This window comes from Bacillus rossius, chromosome 1 (genome assembly GCF_032445375.1).
Source record: "Bacillus rossius redtenbacheri isolate Brsri chromosome 1, Brsri_v3, whole genome shotgun sequence".
NCBI lineage: Eukaryota > Metazoa > Arthropoda > Insecta > Phasmatodea > Bacillidae > Bacillus > Bacillus rossius.
This window is the reverse complement of record NC_086330.1, coordinates 242,548,697-242,575,898: the sequence shown is the minus strand read 5'-3', so window position 1 is coordinate 242,575,898 and position 27,202 is coordinate 242,548,697. Positions and strand designations below refer to the sequence as shown.

The following is a 27,202-nucleotide window of genomic DNA, read 5'->3' as shown; positions in this document are numbered from 1 at the left end:
AACGCAGTGAGGGGTGTGTTGCAGGGTGTGCACTGGCCTGACTGAAGGGGCGTACCAGCTGCTGACAGCGGAGGTGTACGCAGAGTGGGTGTGCGACAAGTGTTTATCTTCCAAGAACATCCCGCTGGTCAAGTTCAAGCCATAGTGCGTGAGTGCGGGAACCGTGGAACAGTGCGGGAACCGTCGGACAACTTTCGTCGAGTTAATCTGCATCGTCTGCCTCGTCGTGTGTGCGTGTGTGTGTGTGTGTGCGCGTGTGTGTGTGTAGATAGTAACAAGTTAAGAATATGATTTACAAATGTTTCATAAAATAAGGTGGAAAAAAATTTCAACTAAAAAAAAATGTTTCTTCTTTATATTCTCAACTTCTGACATGTATTCCTACACAAATATTGAAATACTTTGTACTGTTACTTTCATTAACTCGTTTTTATACACATTTGTTTTCAAGTATGTGTTGACTTTTGTTTCTCCTGCAACTTTATGGGTGTGTGTTATGGCAGAGAAGGTTGTTAATGCAAACTTGCTCTCAACTTTACATAATGCTTTTAAATTTTTTAATTTAAATCATTGTGCTCTAATAAGAAGTTTTGTCACTTGTACCAAAAGTTAAATTTAATATTTAAGGAGAGTGTTTGTACAGTCAGTTTTTTTAACTATAAAATAACACCATTGTTAAGTCATTGAAAAGTAAAATTTAACTAAGCAGGTGTGTATTACCTAAATTTCATTTTCATTTTTAATTTCTAGAACAAAACATTATTAAATTTGGGCTTCAGTCACAGGTACGTACTATAAAAATAAATATAAACTAATATGTGATGACAGAGTAAAAAAATTCTATTCAAGTGGTAAAGATTGTTACACAGCAATAAATACTATAGTTAACAAATTGACTACAGTATTCTTTGTTATAAATAAAACCACACCATCCTAATTTACGGACCATTTATTTGTTCACTTATAATGTCTCATCTCTTTAGTCTTCCTTCAAAGACCTTGTATGAATGAATGACTCTTTGGCATGGCGTCATTATCGCTTGTGCCATTTTTCTTCTGTGTTTTGGGAAACGGTGATGAGATTTTACTGCAATTGTGAACATACTTGCCAGCCATTGATGTCATTCTATTGTTGCAGTACACTTTAGTTGAGAGCAAGGTTCGACCACAGCTAGTCAAGTTTCCTTAACATTCTTTTGATTTTTTTTTTACACAATTCACAGTACTGCTGTATGCGATGGACATAATTTTTGCAAAGCAGTTAGAGATAGTACCTGGTGAGATGAAATGTTGAAATTAAGCTTTGTGTTATGGATATTAGAGTGAGTTGATCATGATTTATTACTATTATATTAATTTTTAACTTAGATAATGAAATGATACTATTTTTATGTAGAAGTGTTTGTTTTTGAAAACTTAAAATTGCAAAGAAAGTGTTTTAGTTGTTTTATGATTTCAACCGTTTATGTGAATTTCTATTTTGTTTAGATAAATTGAGCATATGTGGTCTACTTCTGTTTTGGTGGAGCTGAAGAAATCTTTGCATCTTGAAGTTTGGCAACTGCAGATACATAACAGCAAATTAATTGTGAATAATTTAATAATCATTGTTTTGGGCTTTAATCAGTACATTTTGCTGCAGTTTTCTTAACTTCAAATATATTCTGGTTTATAGTAATAAAATACAATGGAATCATGATAAAACACTCACACATAGTTACATTAGCTTATCCAATTAATTGAAGAGTGATTTAGTTGAGATCAGCTGAAGTGCACATGCAGTCAGGTCTGAAGCTTATTTTTGACTCTCAAAAGATCTGGTGAAAACGACCATTTTTTGGTTTTGGTTACTACAACAACTTTTTTACGACAGTTTCTCTTTTTGTTATAGATGACATGAAACTGTAATACATTTAGCTGAAATTTATAAAAACACCTTTAGGTTCAAATTTGGAAGTACACATGTATTTTTTATTGTGTGAGAATAGGTGTTAACAAATCTTAGTTTAAACTAAGATTAGGTATTTACGCGTCTCTTATTATGCGGTAGCCAAACACTCCCTCATTGGTTTTATGTCATAACTCTAATATGACTGCTTGTTCTATTGTAAACTGTGGGCTACAGTGGGCAGAATTTGCAGAACTGAAAGATAAAGAAGTTGGCAAAAGATTGATCTGACGAGATATTAGATTATTATAATTTCCCGTCAGTTGGAGCTGAAAAGGTCTTATATTTAAAAAGTATCATTATGTAGCTAACATCACTCGTGATCTCAAAAATTAAGGTACTTGAGATAAACAAGTAATCATTATGTGCATATAATCTAAGTAGGTATGTTATTTAATTCAAAACTGATTGCACTCCTTTAACCATCCGGTCAGTAACTGGGTACCCAGTTATCAATTTCAGTTTCCAAGGTAGAATTTATCAATTTCCCCTTAAAAAAATTTATGGCCGCCCGGATCCCCAAAATTGAAGTAGTTTTACATCAATTTTTCGTCTAAATTTTTTGATTTCAATCATTCAATAAAGGTTATTACTTATCAAACTTGACACATCCTCTGTTCAATTACCGTGTACCTGGATACTCACTAAGGTCATTATGTGCGAAAGCCGGGTTTATACACACTAAAGAGACCGTTTTATCACAGTATTTATGTAACTTGGCGTTTGAATAAATAATCAACAATATCGTTTTTGAATTTCCTTCATTTAAACAATTTTTATTATAAACGATAGTAAATATAGTAGGTAAAAAACATTTTTTTCTTTTTCATTTTGGTTATTTTTTCTTTTTGTTTATAATAACACAGTGCCATATAAAAAAAACAAGTAAATTCAATCATTTCACACACTCCTCACATGTCGTGGTTGTGGTCCAATGTTCATCACAAATAGGGAACGCACATACCAAACATGATTTTCAAGTTTTGCTGCGTTTTTTGAATTCGTTCTGGAGACAAACATGTCATACACCAGTAATCTTTTTCCTTCTGGTTGAATTGAGCTGTGCCTTGGGTTTCGAAGAATCAGATGCTGTTGGCTGTGCATATGGATTTATAGCTGGACCTAAAAAACTTTCAATCGCCACTTTCGTTGTGAAATGCCTCATGATTTGTGCATTATGTGAACAATTTTTGACGAATGGAGTAGACAGCTCTCTGCCTAGTTGCCGATAAAATAATCGTCGTTCATAAGATTTATTCGAAAGCACTTTAGTATTCTCATAATAAAGAATCTGTGCCGCAAGGCAGGCGATATCGAGAATATTGTAGAAAAATGCTAGATGCCACCTTTGAGTTGATCTTTTTGTAGTATATCTACCAAGCATTTTATCCATTGTGTCCACTCCAGCTTTTGACCAGTTGTAAAATTCAATAATTTCCGGTTTTCTCTGTGCACCATCACCAATCTTTGTTTCCTGGTGCATTGATGATAGCATAATCCAGGGATGCCACCACTTTGAAAACAATATCCTTGATTGAAATGTGAAATATCCTGTAATATCCTTGTTTTGAATATAAAATATCCTGTAAAATCCTGTACATTAAAAAATACAAAAAAAAAAATGCAATTTTTATGAAAATTACTCGATCATAATGTAAGCAACTATACTTCAATCAAAACAATTCAATTTTTAACACTTTATACAAGTATTTACACACACACACACACACACACACACACGTAGCCTACACTTCACCACTGGCAGTATTTAAATATCACTTTCAGATGTTTTGCCCTATTCCTCATTTCTTTTGTTGGCTGGAATTCTACCATATTCTTCCTAGAAGAGATATACAACAAAGCATTTAGCATTGGTGATAAAAGACATGTCCTGTGCGCTGTCTTGATAAGGTTGAGCTTACTAAATATCCTTTCCACCCCTGCATTGTTGTGTGGAAGAATAAGCATTGCCTTTGCAAGTTTACAAAGCAGTGGAAAACATGTTTTCCCATTAATTTCATACTGTGACACTTTATGCCAGGCCTGCCACCAAATTAGGTTCCTAAATCCTCTTTACAGCATTTAAAAATCCTGTAAAATTTATAGCCGTAATTGACTTAATTTATTTTTCGCAGTAATTTTAAATATACATTGCATTCCAAAACATAATTTAAAAAAAAATCAAATGAATGTAAAAATTTTTTAAGATTTGCCACTTATATTACAAAACTAATATTTGGTATCACAATAAAATGAAAAGTAATATAAAAATTTCTCTTCAGTATAGGCTTTGGTGCTATTCTTATTTACAAACTATAAATACATCCATACAACTGAAGTTATTTACAAGTTTAAAAAAACAAATGTATTTCACATCATTAACTAGCTACTTTTTCATGTTCTGTGCTCTTTTCCGCATCTCGTCAGTGAGCTTGAAGTTCTCATTCTGCAATGCAACAGCGCATTTAACATTGGTGATTCCATTGACAGTCTGTGAACAGTTTTAACCATCTTGAGATTGCTGAAAACCCTTTCCACAGCAGATTTTCTCCAGTTGCAGCACCACTCAAAGCCATTACTTTGTACAGATGAGTTTCAACAATCTTAGATGGAAAGAACCTTGCTAACACTACAACCTGCCTAGTGACTGTAACTTCAGTTGATTCATCAATCATCAGTGTGAAAAATTGTGTTTTCATTGCATAGGTAACATAATCTGCAGCTGATGTACCCAAAGATTGAATAATTATCTGGCTAGTTTTAGTGCGAGAACAATGAAAGTTTCTTGCGATTTCACTATTTGGAAACATTTGCGGGACAAGTTTCGTGAAATTATCACTGAGTTTCACAGATAAATTGTTTTCACCAACGAAGTTCGCCCATAACAGTTCCACATCAATTATTTTGTTTGGTTTGGTTACAAAACTCGTCAAAGAACAACTCTGATCAGCAGCTCGTTGGTTTTTCGCATGAACTTGCCTCTTCAAGCCGCCCTTTGTCATGTTCAGTTCCGAGTTGCAAGTCGAACAAACGGCGGAAAATTCCGCTTTGCCACGCCTTAACCATTTCAATTCTTGCTCCCATTATTTACGATAACGCTGTTTATAAAGTGACCTGTCCGGCAAAACCTTTCGTTTTTTTTTCCATCACAATCAGCTAAGACTAAAACTACTACTTAAATCGCGTAAGAAGTTTGTAAACAAATGCCGCACCTAAAACATTGTAATGGCAAAAAATACCAATGTTTACTGACGCCATGACACTTCTTAGCGTTTAACTCAAGAAACAAAAAACATTTCCCCCAAAACCATAGATATTGTACTTCATGAAACAATATGTGGGAGTATATGTTTTTGGTTTGGTTAAATGATTGGAAGTTCCATGGCGCTACACCTAATGTGAATGTTTACTTTACTGTTGGATGCTTGAATGGTTTGACAACAAAGTAGGTAGTTGAATGTAAATATTTACACGAACGAAATTCAAATATGAAAATATCGGCGAAGCGTCTTAAATATCCGTGAATGTCGCCGTTTATCCGTTAGTCCGTTTTAAGCTTCAAATATCCGTGAAAACAGATAAAATCCGTAAAAACGGCAGGCCTGGCATAATCACTAAGTTACCTTTTTTTTTGGGCACATAACTGCATAAAGTTACTTTTTCATGAAAGCCAAATACAGTGGCTAATTCTTCTTGTGTTTTCAATACAGCCATTGCTGGTGGATATATGCCTTATTCTTCATTTTATTCCAACAATTTTATGCCAACAATTGTTAAATCCTAGGATATTAAAAATTTTGTAAATGGTAGAGTAGTGAAATAATTATCCATTGTAATGTTTCTACCGGATCCTTTGTACGGTGCCATTAAGTCTTTTGACAACTCTCTCACCAACGTTTTTCTCACGACCAGCACTAAATTTTCCAATGTAAATCTGTCCAGAGAGTGGATACAAATATTCAGCATCACATATCCACCATACTTTGATCCCATAGTTGGTAGTTTTTATGGAATATACTGAGTGAATTTAGTTCGACCCCTGTATTGGTAAAGTTAATCTTCAATTGTCAGGTGCTCTGTTGGCTTATATTGTTTTTTCTAAATTATTATTGAGCATTGTCCAAATGTCTTGTATTGGAGCAGCTTTATCACTCTCCATATGCTAAGCATGAGTTTTGGCATCATCAAATAGAATAAAACAAATTATGTTCCAGAAGCGAGTTGATGCCCATTGCTGCACAATACAATGGATATGAGTACAACTGCCACATATCTTTTGTATTGTCAGTATTCGAGTTGTTGGTGACAGAGGTTATCAAAATAGCTAGGAATACATAGAATTTCTGAAGCTCAAGATTTTTTCACACTAATTGTTTTTTCTCTGGATTTTTTTCATTATATGCTGCATATGTTGAGATTTTTTTTATTTGTATGACACATAATGATATCAGCCATTTATAGAGTGAAAAATAGTTTAAACGTGTCGAGATTTGACCGTATGCTGGTGTTCCTATTAGGTCCTTATTTCTGTCGCACAATATTATGCCTTCCAACTTGATGTTCATTTGTTGGTGTCTCAGCACACTGAGTACCATCTTTTGCTGTCATTTCTGAACCACTAACTGTAGTTTCTATTTCACTTTCTTCATCTTCATTATCTTCGTTGAGTGCATTTACATCAACTTCTTCTAAAAATATACACAATATATAATACATAATAGATCATAATTATTCTCGTACACAATAGAAAAAAATTCATCGTCGTCACTATCCGACGCGTTGTCATCAGATTCTTTTGCTTCAAATAATTCATCTAAATGGTTTTTTCTTTGAGTTCGCGTGATTCTATTGGTGCACCGATGCGGATACCGATGAATCGTAATGGGCGATTATGGGTACTTACCAATTAATCGTAATCGGCGATTATCTTAACGATTACTTTGCCGATTATCTACGTTCCGGCGTAATTAAGTAGGTTTTTACCGTGTAATATTTTGTTACACATTTTAGGACAAAATACGGTAATATTTGTATATATTACAAAATTCATCTAACTCCGTCATATCAAGATTACAGATATTTCGTTAAGTTTAATAAATCTCTTTGCCTCGAACAATAAAAAATACATTTTTCCTACACGTTTATTTACGTTTCGTCTTTTGTTTAGTGGCCTTGTAAATTACCTATAGCCAGAGACGTAAAATAGATGGCACGCAATCAAAATACCACAAGCAGTTGCAGTGGATTCTATGAGAATCGATCTTTACGAGTCGTAGTAGCGGTTCAAAATCGTGGTCTCGATACCTTTCAGAGTTTATCACTGCGTTTTACAAACTCGTTATGGGCGTCTTTGGTAACATTATCCGTTGTGTTATTTGTATGTGACGTGAAAAGTGAAAAAGTATTTATAATTTTATACATTCAGTCAACATTAATAAAATCACATGTGCTAGAATTGGTTTTGAGTCATTTTTATATAATTATAGTGAGATGGCGACTAGGGAGAAAAAAAGTGAAGTGTGGAAACATTTTTCTATAAACTCAAGTGAAAAAAAAAAAGAAACATGCTTACATTGTTAAACGGTAATTTCTCGATGCAACCTTATATGATAGTCGATAATAATGCTAGTTTTCCGCAACAAAAACTTACCCACTGTAAATTACAATTATTAGACTAATTCAAGTTGTTTACAATAACAAATATACGTAAATAGAAGTTAATTTAATTTACACTTTGCAATGACTTAATAGTGTATTTTATATATTTTTATACTGTTATTATAACTGTATTCTCAATTTTACCTAATCTTGTTATTAAATTCACATGGGAATAAAAATTTTTGTGTGCATTATTACACTTAATAAAATTTGTTCATTATAATCGGTAACTGAATCGGTATCTGCCGATTATTGCTCTCATAATCGGTAATCGAATCGGTAATCGGTAAAGTCATATCGGTGCACCACTACGTGATTCTATTGGAAAAAGTTTTCAGTTTATTATTTACTAGTTTTTAAAATAATGAATATATAAAATAATATATTCCAAAATAAAAAAAGGAAATCCCTTCTTACCGCCAATCACTTGATGAATCATCTATCTTATTTATATTCAGTATGATTTTTAATTATAACATTAATAATTTTTAATTATTTTTTCTCACTTTCGCAATAAATTTTGTACGTTATAATTTAATTTTTCTCACTACGTTTAGAAAACTAACTTTAGCATCTGCTCGGCTCCAACACGACCTTACGATTGATAATCGTTTTTCTTCTTCTTTGTTGTTCGTAGTGAGGGGGAGGGGACCACGCAACTGCAGTAGGCAGGTACCTGAGCACCCAAAAACTGTTGGGGTTCGCTATAATTATTTCACATTCCACGAAGCCAGCTGACTAACCGCTCAGCCATGTGGCGCGCAGTAGGTGGGTACCCGGGTACCCGGGTACCCGGTCGTTGAACGAATGGTGAAAGTTTGGTTACTGACCGGACGGTTTACTATCTGATCTTCCCATCTCCTCTTTGGTCTTCTTTGGGGTCTTCTTCCTGTTTAATTCAATGCCATCATTTTCCTAGGCAGCCTCTCTTTTTCCATTCTCTGGACATGGCCATACCATCTCATTCTCGCTTTTTCAATGATGTTACTCAAGTCATTTACTCCTGCTCTTGCTTGCACTATCTCATTCCTGATCCTGTCTCGCCTCGTAACTGACAACATAATCCTCATAAACTTCATTCCTATTGCTCTAATTTTCCCAACATCTCTCTTAGGGATCGTCCATTAACCACGTGAGGCTCGCAAGGGAGGGAGGGGGTCGGGAAAAATCACGAAATATCACAAGGGGGGAGGGGGGGGGATGTAGAGAGATATCACGTGTATTTATTTTTTCGCTCGATTTCTACTAAACCGAAAAGCGATGCGTGACCTTGACTCGCCGTAGCCCGGCAACAATATCCCCGCCCGCCGCAACATGAACCACCCGGCTCGGCTTGCCAGTCACCAGTAAGACTGTGATTTTGGTGCCGAATACATGCGTAAATCACATGAAAGCCTTTTCTTTATTATTTTTATGCCAGTGAGAATAAACCTGCAACCTTAATGTGTGTCTGGACATTTTTATCACTGTGCTTAATTTTCCAGAATTAAATGCAGCAAAATTTCTGTCCATTTGAGGGAAATGTGTTTTTCTGGGATCAAAGGATCAGTTTCATCTTCACTTTCAACTGCTTCCTTTGACATGTTTGACTCTTATCTTGTGACCAGGTTCCCTGCAATCAACTTGATACCATTCTGAAATTGCATCACTTTCCTAATTTTCCTTCTTGATGAATTTTTTAATATCATTTTATTGTTTACTAAAGAAAATTCTTCAAAACTAACACATTTTTCAACCTCAATATGTGTATGTATTAATTTTTTCTAAGCATTGTTGGCTTTATCATGTTCCATGCTTTGGACACGTTGTAAATAGCATCCAGTACTGTCAGCTTCTGGCAGAAAGTTTTCAAATCCGAGCACTTGTGTGTATGACATTTTCACTGTTGCTATTACTTCTTTATCCATGTGCTGGATTATTGCTGTGACTTTGGCTGCAAATATTTAACAAACGTTTTTCCATCTGCAGATTTGAGCTCATCTGCACTGGGATGAGGCAGTGCATTGTGATCAATCAACAGTACAGCTTTTTCAGGCGTTCTTCGAAAGCTCCTGTACCTGTGACACGAATTGATGATCAAACAACGTTTTAAAAATTTACCTAACTATTCATGCACTTTTTTGGTTAAAATAAGTTACCGGCAAGTTGGTTTTCTCTGTGCCTTTGAAAGAACTTGGTTTTGCTTTCCCTATAACATACAGCTTGCCTTTCTGTGAACTGGCTGCATTTGGACAGCATACCGCTGTGAACCTTTCATTTCTTGAGTTATGATGTTGTGCACTGTGTCTTAGTGGAGTTTTCCTTGGAAACAAATTCGGAGAAATGCTTAAAAAATTTGATGGCTACTTCATCTTCACCACTTAATTTTTCACCTTGTAGGGCGATTTCACATATACAGTGTTTGAATTATGTTAACCAGCCCTCGATACCTAATGCTGTAAAAAAAAAATGCTGTGCTTGTTTCACACACTCAGTGCCGGACGCGTGCGTTCTCTCCACTCGTTTCTGTTTGAACCATTTCAACATCGTCTGTGCAGCTCATCGTAGGTTGATGTTTCATTGTTTTTCTTTTACATAAATCACTTTTTGAATCAGCATTGTTTGCATAATTAATCAGCTTTGTTTTATTGCTCCTTATGTCAGAGATTTTTTTTACCCACTCTATAATTGTTACAAAGTTATTTTGGTGAACAGCATTCCTCAAGCTTACTTACCCTCTTTTATGTATTGCATAATCGTCGCACTCGTGTTTGGGTGTCAAAATTTGGATAAAAAAATACCTCTCGTGTAAACGTCGCATGATGTTTATGGTTCCGCTATTAGATTCCAAGCGCTTTGTGAGGGTTTTTTTTCCGTATAAAACGATGTATTTTAAAATAGAAATCTAATATTTATTCGGACATTACCTCTTACTTATTTAATTAATGGAAATACGTAGTTGTCTAATGTGTAAATTTTCTTTAAAACCGTTTTTAATCATTATAACGTTCACGCCTCGGTGTACCACTTACTAAAATGTAGCCAGCGCTCGTTGCAATCATTAAAATTTGGTTATGTTGCTTCCTGTATAGAGCGCGCACATGTAGCCCAATATCGATATCTCGCCGTTGCATGCAACGCGCGCTCTCTGTTAGGTTATGTTACTTCCCGTATAGAGCACGCACACGTAGCCGAATATTGATATCTCGCCGAGTTCATGCAGCGCGCGCGCTCTGTCAAGTGCCCAGTTAACTACAACTGATAGCCCGCACTCTTTTGTGGTGTGTATACGGCGATAGTTACGCGTTCGTTCGGCTTGCATTTGGATCACAGGTTTTAGTTTTCTATTTGAAGTTGAAATGTTTTTGTTGCATGACTTATTAATTTAAATTGTTTGGCGTGCTCTTTTATACTTCACGTTTTAAATAAAAGTATTTTCCATGAATTGGTTTTGTTTTTATGAATAACTTTATCTAACAAAAAAATTTTTACCGCATAATCGTCAAACCCCTACTTTTCAAACTTGATTTTAGAATAAAAAGTGCGACGATTATGCGAGAAAACATGGTATTTTGTCCAGTTTTTGCTAGATTACGTTTCCCTGCCACGTTCATACTACACCACAATCGCCATGCTGAAAAATCACATTACAACAGGATAGGCAGGGGCTGCAGCACTGACAGGCTGGCTGCCTGGCCCTGCCAAGTCGTGTCGTATCAGTGCACAGAAATGTTTTTCTTATCGGTATTTGTGACCTAAGACTAAAAATTTTTTTTACTTTAATGAATACATATTAAAAAATGTATATTTTAATAGGTGCTGCAGTTAATCTGCAATACAGATAACCTGCCCGCAGATAATCAGGAGTTGACTGTATTTGTGGAATTTGTTACAGTACATCTTTTGGTATCTCTTGGAGTAGTTGTTTTTTTGTTACTTCAAAAACTCATAGCTTTGTTTTAAAAATGCTTTCTCAAGCTTGCTTCAAGCCTATGTGAACAAATACAATGAGCGAGCTCGCACCTATGTTACAACATCGTGTGGGGGTCAGGCATAAGTGCATGTTTCAACAATCAGTTTTAAAACATCTTTTTTTTTTATTTTCTTATCATTTACAAGTATATTTAGAAATTTACTATCTTAAACCTTGTGGGAGATTTAGTGCTTAAATAATGTTTTAAAAACAAATGAATTGTATAGGTTGCCCCTTCCCTTTGCTGTAAATTATTAGCGACGCACACTTTAGCACAAAACGTCTCAGTTCTGGAAACATTTTACTTATGTGTGAATAGTCAGTACATTAATTTTTTTAGGCAGTGGATTTTGTTTACACATGTTATATCTGAATTCTAAGTACATTGGATATTGTAACATCAGGAGTCTACTTTATTAAGTAATCAGGTGCCATGCCATTTTTTTTGGAACTTGTGTGATTGATAGTTACATATTTACTTCTTGACACATGGGACAGTTTTGTTTGATGTATGACAATTTTATCCTGCCTGTTTTTGATTCAAGTATATTTTACATCTACTGCAAAAATTTCAATTTTCTTCTTCTTTTGCATGATTGCATTGCTTGAAAAATACATATTGGTTTATCACTTTCACATAGGGAATGTAAGTTTGCATTACTCTGGAATCTGAGGCACTTTCTTCTAAACAAAATTATTTTATAACAACACATGTGACAAGTCACAATCGTGCCTGGCTAAGACGACTGCTCCTTGCACATACATTAATACTTGACAATTTATGAAAAGAAGCTTCATGATTATTAAACTTTTGCAAAACGGTTACTGGTTGAATTTAAATAAAAATGTGTGAAATGAATTTCGATTTTTATTCTTCTCTCGATGACATACTTAATACATGTTCTTTGCAATGGAACGCTCTCTTTACTTTCACCTATCTTTACTTACAGTCCTGTTGCCTTCACAAAATAATCTCCCTAGCAATTCCGTAGTCTAGGTACGAATAAACTTGGGGGAAACTACGGTAGACCAGCAGACCACCCAGGCCTGCGCCATATATCTGGAGCCTAATTTTTAGCTAAAAGTCCTATGGACAATAAAAAAAAAAAAAAAAACATTGAAACAGCGATATGGCCACGATACCCAGATGTTAAATTGTCAGCATCAATTCACATTTACTCTTATTTGTGAGCCTCCATTCCCCGCACATCCTTTCAACACAGTACAAAAAACTTACATAAGTCCTTCAAGCATTTCATAGCTGGGGATTTTCCCAGTAAACTGCCTTCCTATTGCTGCAACAGTTATTCTTCAACTACTATTCAGTGATTTCCTGGTCAGAAGTTCTCCCATGAGTGTGAAAAATATCTCTGTCTCTCTGTAACACAGGGAGCAATAAATTATTGTCTGTTACTTCGACACCAAGGTATCAAGTATCCATCTTTCTTTTCTTTCTACTGAAACCACAGTCTCATGTTCTAAATAAGTCTTAAGTGCACCACAAAAATATTTGTAAAATTATACTAAAAAATAATGTCTAAATGGAATAAAAAATTTAAATTCACAGTTATGTACATACTAACCATTATCAATTCTTCGAAAACCAGTAAAACTACATACAGTTCACAGTCTTTTCTTAATTAAATAATTTAGTGTTCAAATCAGTTTCAATAATATTCAGAAAAATAAAATACCATTACGATAAACTAGAACTTAGTTCCTGTGACGTTGGATACACTCATGATTGGAGAAACATCATGACATAAGAATACTCTGCAAAGTGTGGGGAGGGCAGGGTCTGCAGTGTTTCACACTTTGCTGTTTCCCTATTGTTTAGCTTACAAGCCATTTTTATATATATGTTCATTTGAAATAGTAATTATACAGCCCGGGCACATTTTCCAAGTACCAAAATAATAAAGAATGTTCATCTTTAAATGTTTTGATATTTATTTGAATGTTAGTGTTGGTCAATGCTGCTGTGAGAAGTGAAGGCTCCCGTAGCAATGCTCTACTGCAGTGTGACGTGTAAGCTGGAGCAATAGGTCCGTTATTTTGCACGTGTGGGAGTCATTTGTCAGCATTGAAACACACAGCATCGTGCCAGAGTATGGTTGGATACAGTTACACATTTATCTGTTAAAAGGGTTTCTTATAAGTGATTTTTTTCCCCCTTTCATAGGTCGTATGATGTATGAATTTAACCCTACTGGTTCAGAACTGAAAATGGTAAGTATAATTTTGAAAATATAGTAGACCCATCTTACTTCCGTTCAAGCCAGTGAATAGATTTTATGAGAACTGTGAAAGTAAAGGTTCATAAATCATTGACAATTGTGGGGTGACAGCACGAAGACTCCCTTTCCCACCAGATGGAAAGATAACTCGTGCAGAAAGTGTGGAAAGGTAAAAATATAATTTTTAGTGCAGTAATCCATCTTTTCGCTTGGACACATTTAAACTAAACAGTGGAAAAAGAACATGGGCTTAATATACTTTTAAAACTTATCCTAAATAAACTGTGATTTTTAATAATTGTCTTCTACTCATGAAACACATAGCATCGTGCATTGCTACCACATTTGCAGCCCAACATTATTTACGACTAAAATAACAAATTGTGTGTGTATCTACTTTTTATAAGCCTTTACTTGAATATGACTCTCGCCCATTATAATATGTACATAACTTGCAATTGCTTATTTGTGTTGCTACTGCTATTTTACTATATTAGTTTTTATTATTAAATTTTTTATAATGTAACCTCTCAGATATTTACAACATTTTTACGTGTGTGTAAATTAAATATTGACCCAGCAAAAAAAAAAAAAACCAGTTGTAAATATGAATTACTAGATACTGCAGTGCTGCTCCAGCCGTGTAGTGACATGAAGCAACGGTGCTACCTCGGGGCTAGGTGCCTTGTTGATGGTCAGATTATGGTCAAGTGGGGTGCTGAAGTCATATTGATCAAATAAACATGCCAATTATTAGGACAAGCTGTGTCTTATGTATGACTGAAAATTTTGTGGAGCTTAGCCTGGAACTGAGAATGAATTTTTAAGAACCAGGAAAAAAGAATAACTGGCACATTAATAGTTACTTACTATGTTTTGGCTTACTTTGTGAAAATTTTTTTGCTTAGGCTGATACATAAAAAAAAAAACTATGAGTATAATTGAGTGGCTTATTTTGTATTGTATCTATTTATTAGGTAGTAAAATTTCTAGTTTACAATTCTCCACCATGAAAAATTAGTATTTCTGAAATGCTACTTTGCGAGTCAAAACTCAACCAAACATGTAACACCTAAAGACAGTTTCTTGACAGTTACAGTTAAAATGTTAAAAACATCCCGTATGCTGAACTAAGTTCTCGTTAATGTAAAAGTCAGTGAAGATGTGTTTATGAATCTACAAGACATGCAGCTTTTGCCAATACAGTCTTTACTGTTTACAAGAACATGTAACATTGTTTCGTAATGAAATACTACCCCATCATCATGTGCTGATTACAATATTACTTACATATTAAAAATATATTTTTGTGTTTTTTGTGAGAACATTTGACTTGTTTCCTAGACTACAAATCTATTGTGTTTACCGTCAGTGCTCGTTGTTTTATTAGCTTCCAGTGGTAAGAAAATTTTTCTTTTCTGAATTGGATTGGTCAATTAAAGCAGTTTCTGTAATTTTTAGCACCTGGGATGTGCCTGAAAATAACATCCTACTACCCCATAGCATGAGTAAGAAAAAGTTACAGTTTTTGAGTATTATGTTGGGAGGAAATAGTTTTAAAAAAAATGCAACTGTTTCATATATAAACTATATTTTGATTAGTCTAAAAATTTATGAAACAATTCCATTGTAGTAAAGGCAGAGGAAAGCATAGATGCACAGAGAGATGTAAGAATGGAACCTATGACTAGATCTGTGTAGAAGGGAAGGGGAGGAGAGCATACCCGGGGCCTGGCACCAGGTAGTTTACCCTGAGAGTACTATTCTATTGCTAATAGAATTCATGGGAAACTGTAATTTTTACAATTTAAAATTAATTTTTTTTTTAATTGTGGAGTTTGAATAATTGAATTGGTCATTTGTTGGAAACCACCTCATGTCCATTTTTTTTCGAAATTGAGTTAGACTAACAAAGTTGATAGTGAAGTCAAGGAAAATCCAATATGTATAGAATACTACATCTCTATTACGTAAACACAGTGATACCTGATGTTAAACATTTGTTCATTTTAGAAACATCACATCTCCTGGAATGTGTTGTTTCTTAAATGACTTAATGTGTAGCTGGTGGCAGCACTGCTCTGCCTTATACTATGCTAACATATAGTAAAAAAGCTGAAAATGTGTTCAGTTTGTTGTTTGTTCTTGTCACGGTTTGTTTCTGAGTAAAAATGAGTTAAAGTGAAAGTGAAATTAGTAATTTTACAAGTTTAAAATGTAGAAAAGGTAGAAGCAAGTTGCATATGGGTGAAAGAATAAAAAAGTCACGAGTGAAGAATGTAGAATACAAAAATTGGAAAAGAAATGTAGTGAAACCAAAAGAACACGGATTCTATTGCAGGTAAGTTAACCTATAAACGTAGTATAGTCTAATTTTTTTGCGTAGGATGTATGTGCAGTTGGTGTCACCATTAAAGAAAAGCTTAACTTGTTGACAATATTAAATTATTATAAACACTAGACCTACTTTTCAAGGGTTGTCAGTTTATTAACAGTAACCTACTTTTAAACACTAAAAAATATTTTTGAGGAAGTTCTGTTTAACTTTAGCCTAAACATTCAAATTCTCTACTACTTTTTCACTTTTAACATAACTTTTTAATATTTTGATGGCTGTAATTTATTTTGATCTAATGTTTGTCTGTTTTAGGTGCAGACTGAAAAGTATCCCAGAGAAAGTTACAGAAGACAAAGCAACTGAAACACATGCCAAGTTCATTTATTTCAATACAAAAAATGATCAAGATGCTTATCTCCAGTCATTGATTTGAGCGCAAGCCGATGGAAAGAAAAAGGCGTAAATTAGACAATTGTGAAACATTAAGTCGCAAACCAAAGTCACATTCTTTTACATATTCTGTGTCTACGTCTAGTGGAAAAGTAACGATATGTAAACTTGCGTTTCTTTCTGTCCATGGCATATCTTTGGTACATGTCAAAAGACTGTGCAAACTACTGTCACAAGGCAAGTCACCAAGAGACTCACGAGGGAATAATCCTCCGGGTATGCTAAACCAGGATATATTATAAAGGCTATTTACGACCATCAAGCCTCTTTTCCCCAGAAAGAAGCCCATTACACCAGTAGGTCTTACAAATATTTAAACTCAAACCTGAACATAATAATTATTTTTTTAAAAAAAATCCAGATCTGAGTGTTGACTACAAGTTGTATTTGAAAATCTTGCATGAACATTTTGATTTTACTTTTGGGAGACCACAAATCGATTCTTGCTGCAAATGTAAGGAATTATCTGTCAAAATAAAAACTTTTATTAATCAGTGTCTACCCACAAAAATGTCTTCCTATAATCATTAACAAAATTGATGACCTCAAAAAACTCAAAAACTATATTCCTACAGACATTGTTAATGAATTATATTCAAAAATTTATGACTGGCCAACTATTGAAGGGTTGAAACTGAACTAAAGTAAGAAACAATTATACTTTGAGTGTGTGTGTGTGTGTGTGTGTGTGTGTGTGTATATATATATATATATATAGTTCATAAAATGAAAAAACTAGTTCTCATTCATAATTTATATACTTTTAACAGTTATTTCATGCCTGATAACTCTTCATTATGTTGGTCATTTGAGTAAAAACACATCTCCGACGACTTTAAATTTTTTACCCATCCTAAATTAAAAGAAAAAAATACCTTATATATACTTAGTTTACCAAACCCCTGTACATACTTACATAAAATCTAATATTGATATGATGTGAAATAATGTCACAGTGAGGTTTTATTTAGTTTTCTGAAAGTTTACTTTTGTGATTATATGGTGTTTCTCAAATGACTGATTAAATTGTGCATTAAGTACACAAAATGATTTGCCCCAGACCCTTAGTTCTATTGAATGCCATGCTGACAGTTTCAGGCAGTCGTTAGTTAAGCTGCACGAAGGTAGTTTTTCAGCACGTCTGTTAAAGAGGTTTATACACCATTAACGTATCGCAGTATCTGACATCCTGTTGCTGTTTGTCAAATATGTAATTGTAGCACCTTATTCACTAAGAGTTCACACTGCTAAATGCCCAAAGCCAAAGGTGTAAATGTACCACAACCAACCATCCACACTGCTGTGCACCAGACTGCTGGTTTAACGTGTATACGGCGAACTAAACGTCTGCACCTCTCCACCTACTTCCTTCGTAGCGCCTGAACATGGTCCTTTGTGCTATGATCATGAAACCTCTACCAGTGGAATTTTGCCCAAATGCACGCAAAATTCATATTTGCATGTTACTGTTTATAGAGTTGTGTTTCGGACTAATGTTCCTGCACAGAAATTTGCTTTCCAAACATTCCCTACGGCCCATTAAATTTTTGCCCTGTAATTTCCGAACAACCTGCGTAGGTAATGTACATAATTCCAAAATCAATATAGCTTTTAAATATGACAAGTATCGAATGGCATGTGAAAAAGTCACTTGAAATATGCTCAATAAATGTTCAAGATCAGGACAATGTCTCAGGGAAAAAGTAAACAATACTTCCTCTTCTGTATGTGGAGCTCGTACACACGAATAAGTGAGTTGCACGTGGGATGTGACCTTCGTAGCGATACTAGTTTAGTGTCGGTCAACAATTGTTTGTCACAAAATAAAATGCAATACATTTTTTAATTGAAAAAAATTTTGTATTGTAAATTATATAAAAAAATTTTAAAATACATGTTTGAGCTGAATTGAGGGGAAATTAATTTTGATGTGAAGGTGGGAGAAACATATAAAAAACTGGATATAAAAATGGTTTACTGAGAAATGTTTGCTAGCATCTGACTTTCACCCAGCAAAGTGAAATAATAAGTGTGCCAAGAATAATTGTGTTTGTTTAGGCAGATATGGCATATGCACCTTAGAATTAAATTATTAAAATATTAAAAGTAGCTATTTCATGCAGTTTTACGGATCCATATTAATCAATTAGACTTACAAAATATCTACTTAAAATTTTTCAACTCAAAATATTGTGTAACCAATCAAGAATGTCTTATATTTAACAGTACACAACCAGACATGTATGTCATTCACATAACAGTCTCAGCACACCACTTGGATGTCACAAGTACCAACATAATTACTCTTACAATTAATCTCGTGTCCACATACACTTGCTGCATCAACACCATCCATTTAAGGTTTGTCCAGTTAAAGGTCTTCCTTTGCATGCAAACACTTTTTCTAGGAACAGGAAATTCGTTCACCCGAGACAGAAATCGCGATTCAGCTGACAGGCTGTGCCTCAGTCTCTGCTGGTGTAGGTTTCAGCAGCATGTTTGGACTCTCACCTTGGGTTCATTGTGTCATAACAGTCAGGTGTCTTTTCTCTGTAGATGTTGCCTAGCTCAAGGTCAGTCAGCACCTATGTCAATGGAATATGTGTGCATTTGTGTGTGTGTGTGGGGGGGGGGGTGTTTCCCCTTTCAGTTACAACAACACTGAATGCTATCAGTGGGCCTATTCTATGATGTTTTTAAATTGTGTCATTCTTTTAGTTTTTTATATAGGATCCAGTGAAACTCGAGAGCAGGAAATAAAGAAAGTGTATTTTGTCAGGATGCTCACTTGCCATGACGTCCCGACACCAGCCGGGGGAAGCTGGGGCTGTGATTCGTTCTTGTCTTCTCTTGTTGTTTGAGACTTGTCTGTGATGGACGCATGCCTGTTCTTTGTCTGCACATCACAGAAAGGCAATCATCAGTTTTCTCATTTCATCTCCATACTTCATGGTGGATTGTTTTTACAATTAAATACCTTATCACTGTATTGTAATTTTGCAAACATTGGTGGATTGGCACTAAACTGCAATGCATTGAGTGTGCACATCATGTGATCAGAAAATCTAAATAGATTTTGAGAATATGGAGGGAAAAAAAAGAAACAATTAACTCCTGTAAATTTAAAAAAAATATATCCTTAACACAGCTAACAAATTTCTGTGCATTTAAAGTGCTGTCAGCTTGCTAAATTTAGAGAAAGTTTAATTTTATACAGTGGGCTCTGATTTTGGATGATAGAATTAGCACATCCAAGTTTTCTAAAGACTACGGTGAGTGTTTTTGTACACATTGCATCTTATTGAGGTCTAGATTAATTGGCCAGTTATTGGATAAATACTAAAAAAAAAAAATTAGTTCTATTTAAATTTCAGTGCTGTTTCTTAATAGTCAGTTATTTTTTTCATATGTGTTTTATTCAGCAAAAATTTCCTCGTGTTTTGAATAAAAAAAATTTTACTTGCTCTCTTGCATTTCTACCTGATGGTTGTTTGACTGTGACACTAGTCAGTGCTTCAGTGCCGTGTGTTGTGACTCCGATTCGAGGCGGCTGTTGTACCGTCATGTGCTGACTTCTGCTTCACTCGATTAACAACTTCGAACCTGCTTGCGGCCAACTTGGAGTCCACTCAAGTGCAATCTTGGCTGTCGTGTTGCCTTAAGGCTCAGCCCGACCTGCCATGTTTGATTCCTGGTGTTTGTCATATGCAGGTTGTCCTCAAGGAATATTTACTCAATGAGAATATAAAAGTAATATTATCTGTATGACCCAGCTGTGAAAATACATTTGCACCGTGACATTAAATGTGCAGGAATTTCTCTAAAACAAAAGGGATGGCATATCAAATACAGTAAACCAACATGATAGGCAATAGCCAACTCACACAATTAAATTTTGCTTTAAATTACATATAATTTATTCCAAATCCAATCTTTTAAAGACACATGATCTCACTAATACAAAATCATAATCTTGGTCATTTTTCAAGGGATTGAATGTTCTGAGTTTCATAAGAGATTTTGTTAGCTATCTGAAAGAAATATATGATTAAAAATATTTGAAAAAAAAAAAAAAATATTTTTGAGAAAGGAAGGTTCAGAAATTCAGAAACTCGGAGACTAGCATCTGTGTAGTAGACAAGGACTGTATTATTTATCTCTGCAGAAGCTAACAAAAAAAGTTTGTGTTTGCTACAATCTATAGCGTTCTGGTGGTCTAAGAATTTTTTTTTAAACATTTCAGGAAACATATTTGACATCATAATGAATGATTCATAGCCTACTCATGTAATAATATTTAAATAAAATGGGTTCAATGTTTCTTCAAATCTAACTTGCTGTGTTTTTCCTCATCTATTAATTATTTTTGACTCTTGGGATCTAGATTCTGGTTGGAGGCATTCTTTTAAGAATCATAGTCGAGATTTGTGTTTGAGAGAGAGTGGATTCCTTTAATGGAATTTTTTTTACACAATTTAGAATCACTTTACTATTTTGTTAGGCAATCATATGCATTCTGTAAAATAATTAATTTACAGAAATTTTTAAGCTATGTTTGGTAAAATAGAAGAAAATGGTAAACTGAAAATGCTAGTGTAAAATTTTTGAATTCTGGGATATTACTTGAAAGGCCCTTTAATAAATGAGTTCAATCTTATTGAATTCAACCTTTGAAGTTTTTGAAATGTAGCAAATTCAATGGTTGGAATTAATAAATCTTTGTTTTTAAATGTGTTTCGGTGAAGCTTTAATCTCTTCTGTATGTAGCCTTGCAAAGTGTAACAATAACTTTCACTTCTATTTTTCATGGATGTTGTACACTAATTTCGTATTTTGCATAATTAAGAACTGTGCGGTTTTTAGTCTAAAAAAAATCCTTTTGAAACCAGAATACTTTTTTTATTTTTGATTTGTAATTTTTCGTATACATATTTTGAAATTATGTAAAAATTAAAATGTGTCAAATCTATTTGATCCCTGTCATGCTTAAGTAAAGGCAATGCTTATAAAGTATATACATATATGTGTATATATATCTGTTTGTGTGTATGTATGTGTATGTGTGTATATATATGTGTGTATTTATATATACACACATACATACATACATGATACTATTTCTGAGGAATTAATTAAATAATTAATAGATAGCATTTTTATTGCATTCAGGTTCATTGAGATACTAAATAAGTTAAAGGAAAAAAAAAATTTTAATCTTACAACCACTAACTTTCGTAAATTTTTAGTTAACATTCAGTGTGAATTTACTGTACAAATGTCCAGTATTTTTTTAGTTTGTATGTCTATGTAAGACTGATTTAATATCAGTGGTTAATGAAAATGTTAAAAACTAATTATTTTGATTTTCTTTTTAAATTTCAATGGCAGCACAGATCATACACAACTATACAGAAATTTTGCTTCAATTGAGGTCCAATAATTATTTAATTCAATTCTTTGACTGCCATATGACATCACCATAATGTCATATCTGCGGTCGTTTTGCTATTCAAGGGATTGTTTTCAAATATATTCTAAATTTATATGTTCTAAATTTCTTGGATGAAATTTTTTCAGCTATTTAGATTAACTAGAGCTTTCACAGAAATTGTTTTTATACAGAAAACCATTATATAATTTTGTAAAATGCATGCAAATAGCAACCTCAAATTGTGAAGCTACAAAAAAAAGGCATTTTTTTATGGTGAACATATTGTTTTAATGCAATGATCTTAAAAAAAATTAATAAACCAATAAAAAATTAACTTGTGATGAATAATATATATGTTATATAATTTAACAAAATATCTAAAACAATTCAAATACCTTAGCATCTGAAATTGCCTTAAATTCACACTTTAATTTTCATTGAATCCAATCTTAAATGTTTCTGCGAATTGAAAAGATTGAAATCAATTATATCCAATCGATAATTGATGGTTTTAAAAAGTTTTTATTTGTGATTGTTCGTTCAGCGGCTACTTGAAGCTGGTAATAAATTTGTCCTGTGCTCAACTCTCATTCCCAATGTTTCTCGTGCTGTCATACTGTGTATATTGTAACGCAGAGGGGCGGAACAGTTATTGAATAAATTTACTTTTAAGTAGATGTGAAAATAATTCTAAGAAGTCCAGTTAAAATGTAACTTGGGGTTTAAGGTCTTACTTCAGCACAATTTCCATTAAGTTATTAAAATATGAAGGCAACATAATCTCAGAATTTAGCATTCACTTGTTTGAGCAAAAATAGCTGCAAGAGATAAAATAGTATGACTGGATCCTAAGTTTCATGGTCTTATACAAAATGTTTTCTGGGGAAATTTTAAATTTATCAAACCAATGGACTGAATTTAAGTAATAATAACCTAACACTAATTTTAAAAAGATTACACATTTATTATAGAAATTCTAAAATCAGTCTTTACAAATTAAAGTTAAAAGTCAGAATAAAATATAGTTATACACAAGCTTGTTATAACTCAGGCCTAAAGATGACCTGGCTTGAAAGTTTACAAAAACACTTAAAAAAGTAACTTCTGAAATTAATCGCCAAAAATGTTTGTAGATGTTTTAAATTCAGTGTTAAATGTGAATTTAGTTGGGCAGTCTGTTGAAGAAGATTAGTAGAACTTTTGGTGGATATATTTTATTTACTTCTCACACAGAAACACAATGTTCTCTGCCATTACATAATGCTCACAAATAGTACACACAGTTTCCATAGCAACGCACTCAAATTTTCTCTGCTAGAAAAGTGAATGTTTATTTATTTTTATAATGCCAAAAAATAGTTAATCACATAAATTACATCTCGCAAATAAGTTCCGAAGTCACTTGGCGTCGATTGTAGACGTCAGGTCCAACGAGTCCTTGTAATGATGGCTAAAAATTTCTAAAGCCCCATCGTGGACAGCTGTGGTTGCTGAAATTCTTGTGAAAAGTTCCGAAAAGAGGTTACGGCAGCAAAATTCACACTTAATACATAATTATTTTATGGCGTGAACCACTCCAAACATGATCTACTCAGTCCACATGGTGCAGAGAACTTCTGAGATGATACAAATGTCTCCATCCTCATAGGGAGGTGGGAACCATGTGACCTCACCGACCAATCACAACACTGCTCTCACAAAGCAACCAATCACAACACATTTCACTGCCAAAGTACTTCCAGAAGTCCTTGCATATTTCACAGAATTATATATTTTTTCTTACTGTCTGTCTATAGTAATATGATAAACACTGTAAGAGATGCACAAGTTTTATGTTTCCCATCATAAGACTATGTACAGCACACCAGAATGTCTCTGTAACCAATAAACACTGTCTGCACCAGAGTGCCATACATGTGTCCTTCCTTTCCCCTAAATAAAACATAGTGTTCAAGAAAAATAATGAAAGCTTTTAAACAAACACAAGCTAAATATACAGGAATAAAAACCATATTGGCAGTAAATAAAATACTGAAAACTGCATTTTTACAAATAGCACCGTAGCAAACTAAGTGAAAAATAAAAATTAGTTAAAACATAGTTAAACAGCTTTTTTCTAAATAAAATCTCCAAACACAAAAAGAATTACAAGATTATTTATAATGACAAAATGCAAATATGGAAAAATAGGTGACTGTGGCCCTGAAGGTATACAACCAGCTGATTCGCTGGAATGACTAAAACCATAATATTAATTCCTCTCAAAAAGTACTTATAAAACTGAGGAGGGGGGGGGGGGGCAGGGACCTGAATTGCTACAAGCTATGACTTGCAGATTTTAAAAGTGCTCCAAGACAATCCAATAGAGGGAGCCTCACTCCTTTATCCTAACCATTATGACTCAATATTTAAAATTATCTTAAACCTTATTTATTAATTCTCCTTAGATGTGACTTTTCAGAACTCATGATTTTCATGAAGATAAAATATTGTCCCTAGCCATGACTTGAACATTAAACTTGGGCCTCTCCTGCCCTTGGTGCCTTAACAGCACCACCCCTCCGAGTGAGCGCTGTTGAACCACTCAACCCCACTTAAGGAGCCTCTACCACATGTTCCAGATCGTTTCGGCTCCGCTCCGCACCGCCTAAATTTCAAAACCAAGGTCCGGGCGAGCTTGAGTTGGTCCCCGTTTTGTCTGTGGCACACGAGCGTAGCCCAGGCTACTTACACCATAGCATGATGGCAGCACCAGGCACACAGCTGTGGTATTGCCACACGTAAAAATGTGGTTGTGTTATCACAACAAACACAAGGAACACTTAAATTTAAATAAGACGCTACTGAAAAATTCTGAAGCATAACATTATATGCCAGTTTTAATCATCATTTTTATTGCAAATAATTTTTTGCAATAGATAAACTTTTTACTTTAAAGAATTTTGTAACACATATAATAAATAAATAAATAAATAAATAATACATATATAAATAAATGTGATTTTTATTTAGCTATCATAATGCTACTGTTAAAGAATGCTATAAACTCTTGATTGTGCATGGTCATGGCTGGTTCAAATTTGTTTGTATTTTAATTCTTAAAATCACTGTCTTCAACTATGTAAATAACTACTAGGTAAATAATTGATATTTATATTATTTTTTATATACATTGCTCTCAAGTAAAATAAGTTTGTACGCATGTGAACTGAAAAATGTGACAAGAATTATTGTATGAAGCAGCTGCTTCCTTCATTATTGGTTTTGTAAAATAACATTACTATTAACATTTAATGAAATTTTAATTTTTTTGGCAACAATCCTCTGAATGCCCAATTTTTTAATGTCGGAGTAACAGTGGCACTACGCATTATGCAAAGAGGCAGAGTTACAATGATTAAGTGTGAATTAGCCTAAATATTACTGTATTTTTTACATTTGAACATGCATAATCAGGTGTTTACTAGAAATTATTTTCAAAGTGCATTTTTTTTCAAGTGAAAGGTTTGTCTAGCATTATTAAATCACTCAAAAGTATTTTTTTTTTTTTTCATGTTTTCCAGTGGGTTAAATTTCACATTTCACGGGTTTATTTTCATAAAGATTTTTTGGAGAGTACCAACAACTCTTAGCTGTATATTTTATTTATATAGAGATTGTATTATAACTTACTTGAATATCATTGTACTGTATATTTATTTGTCTTTGGTATTCCCGTATAAACTATCAACATTGTCACTCTCTTATCGGGCATGGCTGTGGTTCTGAACAAGCCGGATGTAAAGACATTTTAGTGTATTATGTGCTTTGTGATGTAACTAGTTTGGAACTGATATACATTACATCAAGGGTATCCATGATGGAACTAAAAACATTGATATAAATTTAAAATATGGGCCTTGGAAATATTTGTTTGAGCTTAATGTGTTTTTTTTATTTCTTGTAAAATAAATTACTTTGGCGAAAGGTTTTTTTTTGTAATTTTAAGGAAATCTTTGCTTGCAAAATTCCTAATGGCTTGTTGATGAAATGTGTACTTAAATGCTTTCCACGCCCAAGGTTTGGTAAATAAATGCTAACTATCTGACAGGAATGTTTAAAATACTAACACATGATTATTATTCACATGCTATAATTTTATATGCCCAGGTAATGTGATTATTAATTAAATACAGCACTATACTAATGACCACACCTTGGTTGTGGGAGATGTAAAAATATCATAGAATCATTATAAGCATATTTATCCATGTACTGAAGTTAACAAAAACAAAGCTCGTAGTCTGTCAGTCATCAGAGGTCCTGCCCAGGACAGTTCAAGAGGTGCCTGTGCTGCTTGTAATGTTGGTGGAATCAGGACAGCCACTTCTGTCTATACGTTAAATTTGCAGGGAGTCATCATTGCTGTGAAGTAATGTCTGTGAGCAACCTTTGTTTGCTGGGGTTCTGGTTTCCCCCACTGAGTACTACATCTGAGTGTGTAAAATAGAACTCAAAATGGTGCAGTTTTTGAAAATCATGTTATCCTTTTCCTCCTGGCTCATTACCTTGGCAGAGTGCCTCCCGCCTTGGAGTTGTTAGTTTCAGTGCAGCGCACCAGTGCTGGCAAACCAGAACTTGCACATCGGGACAGGAACTTAACTACACATTTTCAGTCCAATTGTATGGGTTTTTTAGAGTCTTAGCAGGTTGTAGCAAACCTTAATATTTTAATAAGGAAAAATCAAAATCATGTTTGAAGCTACAATTATTGTGTTCAAGTTTACTTATAAAGTTATAATTTATATGTAGAACAATGGAAATGTTTGCTTGCAAAAGATCTTATTGGTTATGACAACTTATTTAGTAGAGATGATTTTTTTACATGATTTAGAGATTAGAGAACATCTATACAGTGTTGTGGGACTTGTTTTTCTGTTTTGAATGTCGTTTTGCTCTGCTCTCAAGATGAAGATTATTGTAGCCAGACGTCACCAGTGGCCACACAAAGGACAAATGCGTCCTCAGAAAATATTAGTGTTCTTTGACTCGATTGAAATGTTCATCAAACAACAAATTTTTTAACTGAAAGCGTTCTTGTAAAAAATAATATAATCTTTCTCAAACAACTTACACCAGAAAAAATGTGCATAGTTTATTTTTTATTATGTGAATAAAATATATTAGCAATAAAATTTGTTACAAATTA

General features: G+C 33.8%; 1 protein-coding gene across 2 annotated transcripts in view; it reads left to right on the top strand.

The window, feature by feature from the left end:
• LOC134527424 (protein pygopus-like) overlaps positions 1–27,202 on the top strand; it is a 127,304-nt gene extending 100,102 nt beyond the window's left edge. For both annotated transcript variants that reach the window (XM_063360097.1, XM_063360096.1), the window contains exon 6: positions 25–27,202. In XM_063360097.1, the coding sequence (XP_063216167.1) occupies positions 25–145 (121 nt within the window). In that variant the 3' untranslated portion in view covers positions 146–27,202. The remainder of the gene's footprint in view (positions 1–24) is intronic.